Source organism: Tachysurus fulvidraco, chromosome 14, assembly GCF_022655615.1.
Source record: "Tachysurus fulvidraco isolate hzauxx_2018 chromosome 14, HZAU_PFXX_2.0, whole genome shotgun sequence".
Taxonomy (NCBI): domain Eukaryota; kingdom Metazoa; phylum Chordata; class Actinopteri; order Siluriformes; family Bagridae; genus Tachysurus; species Tachysurus fulvidraco.
The window spans coordinates 25,885,206-25,895,011 of NC_062531.1; the positions used below are offsets into that span (position 1 = coordinate 25,885,206).

The 9,806-nt window shown below is 39.8% G+C and overlaps 1 protein-coding gene across 2 annotated transcripts in view; it reads right to left on the minus strand.

Annotated features, from left to right (window-relative positions):
• LOC113656700 (alpha-2-macroglobulin-like protein 1) overlaps positions 1–9,806 on the minus strand; it is a 58,867-nt gene that overhangs the window by 34,469 nt on the left and 14,592 nt on the right. Inside the window, exons 21-26 of one of the 2 annotated variants that reach the window (XM_047799811.1) lie at positions 8,410–8,625; positions 8,216–8,334; positions 7,885–7,993; positions 7,630–7,695; positions 6,392–6,497; positions 5,707–6,283 (exon numbers count right to left, since the gene is read on the minus strand). The exons of the other annotated variant lie outside the window; for it this stretch is intronic. Coding sequence (XP_047655767.1) covers positions 6,237–6,283; positions 6,392–6,497; positions 7,630–7,695; positions 7,885–7,993; positions 8,216–8,334; positions 8,410–8,625 — 663 coding nt within the window. The 3' untranslated portion in view covers positions 5,707–6,236. Of the gene's footprint in view, positions 1–5,706; positions 6,284–6,391; positions 6,498–7,629; positions 7,696–7,884; positions 7,994–8,215; positions 8,335–8,409; positions 8,626–9,806 lie in introns of those variants that run through there. 2 annotated transcript variants of the gene reach the window in all.

Consider the following 9,806-nt stretch of genomic DNA (forward strand, 5'->3'; position numbering starts at 1 on the left):
GGTGGCTTAGTGGTTGGCACATTTGCCTCACACCTACAGGGTCGGGGGTTCGATTCCTGCCTCCGCTTTGTGTGTGTGGAGTTTGCATGTTCTCCCCGTGCTCGGGGGTTTCCTCCGGGTACTCCGGTTTCCTCCCCCGGTCCAAAGACATGCATGGTAGGTTGATTGGCATCTCTGGAAAATTGTCCGTAGTGTGTGAGAGTGAATGAGAGTGTGTGTGTGTGCCCTGTGATGGGTTGGCACTCCATCTAGGGCAGAGGTCCCCAACCTTTTTTTCGCCGCGGACCGGTCAATGTTTGATTATTTTACCGTGGCCCGCTGGGGGTGGGGTTGTAATTGTAATTTAATTGTATTTAAACATGACACCCGAAGTGTGTTGCTTATGTCCAGTTTATTCCGTTGTTTTGTTTTGGTTGCCGTCACTGCAGAAATCCCCGCTTCACACAGATAGCATGTCGGAAATGACGATAGGGATGTAAGTGCTGTGGTGACAATCTCAGGGTATTCTCTAGACTTTAATCCAGAACACCGGCAGAGTTTCTAACTTTCTAACGACGTCTGTTTCGTGCTCATTTTTGCTAATTTGTGGGTTAAATTTGAGCAAACACAATATACACGTACACCAAGCACTGTTAAACATGACAAAGTACCGGTGAACAGAGAGAAGAGCGATACACACCTTCTCTCTCCACCAAAGCTACGACACCACTTCCGCTTGCAGCCGCTCAGCTCCAGACGTCACCTAAACCCGGCCCGATATCATGATATTTTGCGCATGCGCGGTATTGGTGCGGCTTTAGGTGACGTCTCTCAGCTCCCGGTTAACCTCTCGTCCATGGAAAGTCGCACAAACCCGAGAGAAATACACCACAGTAAATAAAATGGGAATAATTTAATGTACCTTGGGCGGCCCGGTACCATTTGGTCCACGGACTGGTGCCGGTCCGCTGCCCGGGGGTTGGGGACCACTGATCTAGGGTCCTGCCTCGATGCCCGATGATGCCTGAGATAGGCACAGGCTCCCCGTGACCCGAGAAGTTCGGATAAGCGGTAGAAAATTGAATGAATGAATGGATAAAAACTTGGGTAGATTGCCATTCAACAAAATATTCATTAAGAAATATGCATTATATATATATATATATATATATATATATATATATATATATATATATATATATATATATATATATATATATATATATATTTTACTATAACCCTTGCTTTACTCACTTAAAGGCAGAATATAACCTCTAGGGATTCTTCTACTAAATCTTTTAAGAATTCAGACTCAGGAACCAGGAGACTGGTCAAGGGCCAGGTGATAGGATACTGGTGCAAGAGGAAGAGCCCATTTAAAATATTGAAACACCGATAAACAATGGAACTGATATGGAATAACAGTCTGTTCATGGATGCTTTATATGTCCTTGGTGTATGTTTGGTATCAGGTCTGATTTGGTCTGGTTTGATGTCTGTAAACACACACAGCTTAAATACAATCTTTGGATAGAAGCCCACAGTAACCTAGAACAAACAAGATAGGAAGGTGCCTTCCTGAAACTTATCATTAGTCAGCTCTATACTAGCCTTGATGCCCAATGATGCCTGAGATAGGCACAGGCTCTCCGTGACCCGGGGTAGTTCGGATAAGCGGTAGAAAATGAATGAATGAGCTCTATTCTATTTATAATATAAGGCACATATTTGGTCTAGTGATATTATAATGTAATAATTAGGAATAGAGCAAAGTTTGCTTGCATATGAAATATTCAAGTCTTGTAATTATCAGGCGAAGGAAACAAGGCACCAAATGCAGAGTTTATTCTGGTGTGAACTTTGTCCATAAATGGACTTTTTTCAAACTTTAAGCTGAACAGAGCATCTATTTCAGACATAAAAGTGTGTATGTAAAATATGTCGAATTTCAAATTGCAAGTCCTTCCTATGCATTTCAAGCAGAAACAATTGGACGGTGAGGAACACACACACACACACACACACATTGTGTTCTGACATTGTGTTTCTTTCCTGTTTCTTTCTTTCCTTGTGTTGCCATATGAATATGGAATGTAGATCAACATGAGGAGTAAAATAAGTGACTTGAGAAGTAATCCAAGTGTTTACTTCATAATAAATACTGATCATGTACCAAGTTGCCTATGTGTTGATTTTTGTTTGTACAATGTGCTCTGCATATGTGGCAAAATAATCAATAGTTTATGCTTCTTTTAAACCTGAACCTTGAGTTAATCTTGAGTTTAATTCATAAATGGATGAGTGTTTGTTTAATGTGTATGTAACACACCCCCAAGTGAACAAGAGGAACTATTAATACCGAAGGTTTAATACACCTTTTATTAGGTCAGATATAACAACGCACAAGTAACTACATATACTTTGCACACACAGCTGGCAGTTTAAAGATATACTGTGAGTGCCAGTTAGGAGACAATGAAAAGTCCAATAGCAAACCCAAATTTTGCCACAAAATCCTTATGTCTTACTCTACCTGGGACCTGTGCCTACACCTTCTGTAAAATCGCTAGGATGGTCCCACATGGACAGCATAAAGAGCACCATGAATGGAAGGTGCCACACAGTAACAAAGGGGTCTGCCATAGATGGCACAACTTGAACTCAAGTCTCAAGGAAGAAAGTTAATAACCTCAGTATGAGTCAATACTTTTACAACTAAAATTAATTAAAAAATAACTCAGATGCTGATACTCATAAGTTGCTCATAGTTTCCTGTTTACAGGAACATAAACAGACTGACTTTTGACTGTAGAGTATATTCAATTCAATTCAAATTGACATTGTCTCAAAGCAGCTTTACAGAACATACACATAATACAAAAGGTTGAATGTAATACAAAAAAATCAAGATTAACATTATATATATTTAAATGTGTTTGTATTTATCCCCAGTAAGCAAGTCTAAGGTGACTGGCAAGGAAAATCTCCCTTTAATGGTAATGGAAGAAACCTTGAGAGGAGCCAGACTCAAAAGGGAACCTCATCCTTATATGGGTGACACTGGAGGGTGTGATTATAAAAATACAGTCTGATAAATGTATTGGTGAGGACGTTGTTGTCCTCGAAGACCACATGGGGTTGGCATCTCCTCTTAGTATGTCCAAATATTTCATGAAGCTGGTAAATCTCTCTCTCTCTCTCTCTCTCTCTCTCTCTCTCTCTCTCTCTCTCTCTCTCTCATATATACAAACACACACACACACACACACACACACACACAAAAATATATATATATATATATATATATATATATATATATATATATAACCAGGCACTTGGGCAGAAATCCAGGTTCTGAACCTATCAGGAGGGGACGACAGCGAAGGTGAAGCGGTCCTCTCCAGGAGCGTAGCATAGTCTCAGCCAGAAAGCTGAAGTTCTGGATCAGCCAGTGGTTTCTGAAAAAGAATATCAAAGGGATAACGTTCATTCGTTCCATTAGGCACACCCTCTTACCGCCCTCTAGCCGCTGAGCCTGGCTCTCCCTTTGTGCTGCGCAGCCAGTGGGTGAGTGCCACAGCGGCGCTCCTGATTGGCTCTCCGCTTTTCGGCGGGAATTCTGCAGCCCCGCCTTGCACGCCGATCCAGTGGCGCTGACTTTGGTGCTGAATCCTTTTAGCGCTTTGTCAGAGGCGCTGTCCATGGTGCTGAACCGCCGTCTTTTTAGCGCTTTTGTAGCTTATAAGGTTTCTTTATGACATGTGACAAGAGGGTTTTTCTTGACAATGTTCCCTCTGCCATGTTCATCAGAGATCATTAAAAAAATTATTTCTGTAATTTACATTGTTCTAAAATTAACAGGAATACTTAAATCACACACTGGATCTTGTTGTAAGACACAGAGTAAGTTAGAAGTGTGCATGGCCCTCACATTACAGTAGGGGAGATCTTCTCCCAGACCTGGATCAGGGCATCAGTGAGCTCCTGGACATTCTGTGGTGCTACTTGGTGGCATTTGGGTGCTCTGATACATAACATCCCAGAGGTTCTTAATTTCATTTAGGTCTGACGAACATGAGGGTAATTCAGTGGCATCAATGTTATACAGAAACTGCATACACATTCTGGACACATGAGGCTGAATATTGTAATGCACCAGGAGAAACCCAGGGCCCACTCTAACTGTGTAAGATCTAAAAATGACTCTAAGGACTTTGTTCCGGGACCTAACAGCAGTAAGAGTACCAATAACTAGTCTATGAAGGTCTATACAATCCTATAAGGATATTATCCCCAGACCATTATATTATATAATTATATACTCCCAGACCATTAGTGAGCCACTGCTAACCCAGTCATGGTGAATGATGTTGCAGGCAGCATAATGATGTTCCCACAGCATCTCCAGACGCTTTCACAGCTTTCATATATTACTTAGTGTGAAACTGCTCTCATGTTTGAAGCTAGTAGGGTCCAGTGGTGGTCCTGCCAATTCTGTACTCTGGCAAATGCGTGTGACAGTGACACCTCCCTCCCAAACGCACTGAACTACTTCTACACTCGGTTTGAGGTGCCTAAAAATGTATTGACAAGGAAGAACATCCCTGTCCCCAAAGACCAGGTACTATCTTTAACCATGGCCGATTTGTAAGGAAAACTCTATGCAGAGTGACATGACCATGGTGGGTCTCATCAATAAAAACGACGAGTCAGCATACAGAGAGGAGGTGCAACAGCTAACTTCCTGGTGTAGAGACATCAACCTGTCTCTGAATGTACATTAAACTAAAAAGATCCTCTGTGGAGATAGTCAAGAGCACTAAATACCTTGTTGTTCATCTGGCTGAGAACCTCACCTGGTCATACAACCCAAGCTTTATCAGTAAGAAAGCCCATCAGCGTCTCTATCTCCTATGACAGATGATCAAAGCACACCTTCCTCCACCTATCCTGACCATGGAGGCTGATGTATATAACTATATGTGGGAGGACTAGTTTTATTTAATGCCACCTGTATTACCAAGGCCTTTTATTCTGAAGATCCAATTTAACCAGGATATGATATCCCAAATCCCAATGTTTAAAAATTAATCTATGTTCCTAGTGCACTATATTCCTAAGTCTATATACTCCTTGTGTCCTTTATTCCTCAGACCATATATTTGCACTAGGATCTATATCAATATTGATATTAATATTAACTGGCAAGTATTATGTATTGTTACACTTTTTTAAAGACTATTTTTTGTTATATTTACTATAACGATCATTTTAAATGTATCTGTATCATAGCGTTATATGCTACATGATTTAAAGTTTTCTTTGCACACCAGCTTACTAAAGGGCTTATTACTCCAGTTATGAGCTGGGTCAGTAGGAAAGCATAGTTCTTCATCTTGCAGAATATGTTACACATGCGCTTACATCATATATTTCAGTTCTGTATTAAATGACACCATTAAATGAAAACAATTTGGATATTACTTCTTGTGCTCTGTTGTCCAGCTTGCATAGATTTGCACTGAGGTCACTACTCATTGAATAACAAACACCAGCGAATAACTTTGCCATAGCTGACAATACAGTACCTACAGTTAAAACCACATAACGGTGGCATACGACACTAATTTAAACACCCATCAATGCAACATATATGTCTTTTTATGGAAAAAAAGACACAGGTAAGACACGGGTAATAATGATAAAGCAGATAAACTTTATTGGCATATATATATTTTTTTTGTTAGCTTATGGTATTTAGCATTATCAGTTGCAGCATATAACTGCAAAGGAGTTACAATAAATCTACCACCTTGTGGAGAAAATCAGCAAAGTTCAGAGAAGCATGAGTGGACAGGTTGAATGTTTATATATGCTGTAATGTTGTAAAATACAGCATATAGTTTATACTTAAAGGTAAATAAAGGGCTGTGCAATGTAAGTGCCACATTCGCATCATGTTGTTTAATCAGAAAAAGTAAACGAATTGTATTTAGATTATAAGTGAAATTATGTTTGTTAATTTGTCATATTCCAAGTAATTTTTCCTCACCTCATATAAAATGTTTTGGCAATGATGTTACATCTATAAATTATTGGGAAAATAAGGCATCTTTCTTTACACCAACTATGTCTTGATTATTTAATATGAAAGAAGAAAAAAAAACCAAAAAAACAAGAGTAGTGAGTCGTGTACATTATGAAAGTGATATGTTGAAGTCGCTGAGCTCTTGCTGAGATGTAAGATGTACAAACTCTCACTGAACTAGACAGGGTGAGGTGTACTCAGTCGCAGCTCTCTCACCTTTAAAAAAAAACAGAAACAAGGTTGTAGTTCTCATACTGTATGAAATGACAGTCAGAGCTCTTTGTGTGTTAGACAGATACAAGTACAGGTGTATAGAGCACATACCTGTCTCATAATAGTCATAAACCTTAATAACAGCTGGTTTTAGGTTCTCCACTGGAAGGTCTTGTATGATTGTCAAGGTGTAAACCTTCTCCTCTGCATTCGTCAGCTAAATCAGACAGAGATATTAGACACATGAACCCACACGGATTATATTACAGTACTGCTGCATGCAATTGCAGGAGGAATTAAACACTCTTTTAATTTAGCATTTTATCTGCACTTTGCAACAGCGGTGGAACTAATTTTATGTTTACTAGTTTTCTGACATCTTCAGAAGTACTTTATACTCTGTGGTTTTTCTGTGACATGACAATTGTTATCTTATTAACTTCCAGAGGATTAACAATGGAGGTTGAATAAGAAAATTGAGGAAATAACTACATTTTGCTGATACAACACAAGTGATAACAGGAATTTGCACTGAGGACATTCCAGATTGATAAATCTAACTCTAAAAAAGTTTGCTGGTCTTTATTTAATGAGGTTAAAATAAGTTTCAGTTCTAAAAGACCAGTCGTCTGATTTGTATAAGGATAATAAAACCTAACTATATAATCTGACCTGCTGTGTAAATTAAACCCAGCACCACCACCTGCACCCAGCCAGTAATCTTCCTTTATTGTCCTTGCATTCATGCTGGATCTTAGTATTTTATGAGAATGTAACACTACATTTATTAACAGTAAAATGTCATAACAATGGTCATTTTAACCCAAAATAACATCAAAAATCAAAAGTAAAAATGTTTAATTAAAGGCAGATTTGATTTGCATTCATTTTTTGGAATCTCCTTCCAGACCTGGATGAGAAAATCAGTGAGCTCCTCAATAGTCAGAGGTGCTACTTGGGGGCTTAGAGCGCTGTGATGCATAATGTCCCATGAGGTTCTCAATTAGATTCAGGTCTGGGGAATGTGGAGGCCAGTCAATGTTATCATTGCCATCGTCATCCAGAAACTCTGGCCATATGAAACCGTGCACTGTCATGCACTAGGAGGAACCCAGGGGCCACTTGGTGCGAGGTTTGACAATAATTAAAGTACTATTGACTAACACTTGAAGGTCTGTGTGATATTACACACCAATACTGACCCATGGCCAATTTGGCCATGCTGAATGGTGTAGCAGGCATCATAAAGTTCCCCAAAGCAGTTTAATACTTTTACCCTGCGTCATTCCCTTTTATTACACATAACTGAACTGTACTTGGGTTATTGGGTTGGTGTTTGTGTGTCTTACTCCATTCAGGTAGATGATTCCATTGCCCTCGATTAGATCCACACGTTTCACAGCTCCATCACTCGACTGGAAAATATATAATCAGAGTAAAAACTGACCTGTCAGTCTGATAAGCGGTCAGTGGGCTGATATTTTGAATAGCGATTGAATAGTTTTAACAGTTCATGATTTATAGCACAATATTATGAATAACAATGTATGTAAATATATAGATCGGTGTTTATGCTTCACACGGCAGGTTAAAGGTCACGTCACATTGGAATTGCCATTCACGAGCTGCACAGACGTCGCGTCCACACTGAATCCAGAAAGAGGTTTGACCTCGATGACCACCATGTTGGTCTCCAAACGTTGACCGTTATACCTGAGATTAACAGATCATCAATCACTTACACATTCCACATTAACACATTATAAATATACTAATGGTTAATCATGAGTGGTATCACATGATTAATAATAAAACCTTGTTTTGTCCTAAAGTCATGTAAATGTTTGCATTCAATTTAATTCTGGCTCTGATTAAATAGCATTAGACCTGTTCGATAACACATCAGACTGGAGTTCATCGTTGTGTAGAACTCACATGACAGTAATGGTCACTTCTAGAGATGGATTTGGGACTCTGCAGTTTCCATTCGCTGAAGCCAAGAGGGTGAATGACGAGTCGTCGGGTGGAGGAGGGATGTTGTAGCTCAAAGTGAACTGGAAAAAAACAACTCTTGCTATTATCACAAGTTATCCACCACAACTGAGTGAGTAACGTGATGATCTACCGACCTGCACGTACACACAGCCGCTCCCTTCTGCTGTAACGTCGTAATCTCCAGGAACCTCCTGCAGCTCACTCTCCTGATACAGCAGTCTGTTACTCTGATTGATGGTGAAGGTGTTAATCAGCCCTGATGGTGATGTTATAGTAACATTTACAGATTCTGCTGGACTGTAGGTGGCGTAGCTGTACTTAGCCAGAGCCTGAAGAGCCACGACAGTGTCCTAGATGATGGAAAGAGTATAAAGAGAGCAAATTTAACCCTTTCATGTGCAGTGTCTATATTCATAAAAGAAATAATATATATAAGATATATCCTAACATGTGTAAAATATATATATATTTACATGACATTAAACAAACAACTTTATTTTGCATACTGTATCTCAAGCCTTTGTGTCGTTGTCTAGCTTTTTTATGACACAGTATATCATTTAAACTGCACAACTAATTAAACAAACAGTTGTAATTTTTAAATATTTTACAGCCGTGTCCAAAGGTTTTTCACAAAGTCTGCAGCTTCAGTGTTTCAGTGTCATATGTTACTGCGGTATACTGACGTATCATTAATTTAGTGTCAAAAGCTTTTATTGACAAGTACATCAAGCTTTTAAAACTATTTTAAAATTATTTTACAGTCATATACAGCGATCCCTCGTTTATCGCGGTTAACGGGGACCGGGACCCCTCGCGATAGGTGAAAATCCGTGAAGTAGGATTGGCCCTAAGTTTGACCTTTTCACTGATGGTCATCATCTTCCTCTTCCTCTTGGGCTCATTAGAGGAATCTTTCGCAGGGGCACGGCGCTTAGGAGGCATCGTAAGGACTTAACGAAAAGTTAATTTCGAACACGATACGCGAGACACGGTTGACAGCGTGAACGAGAGTGGCGAGATACGACAAGGGAAGAAGCTGGAAGAGGATGCGATGATGCGCAGCCAATCAGCTCAGATCTTGCACCGGGAACCAATCACGTGCCTCGTCTGAGTGGCCGTGGGTATGTACAGAGCTTCTGAGAGAGTTTCTCTCTTTGTCTGGCATCCTGGGAAACCATTTTTATTTTTATTGTTCGATGAATATTTTTAAAAAATCAGCGATGTACCGAGGTCGCCAAACTTGAACCGCGAGGTGGCGAGGGATTACTGTTTATTTATATTTACAGTGTTGAGCTTTCTTTTTCAAGACATCTTTCAGTTCATCTTGGCATGCTGTCAGCCAACTTCTGCCCATTCTTGCATAATCAGTGCTTGGAGTTCGTCATTCTGTGCGTTTTTATTTGTCCACACACCTCATGAGCATTAACTGTTCTAATCGGGTTTAAGGTCTGGCGAGATTTCCGCCAATGGACTCTGAATTTGTTTTGTTCCCCAAGCCACTTCCAGTATGGCAAAAAGCTCCATCATG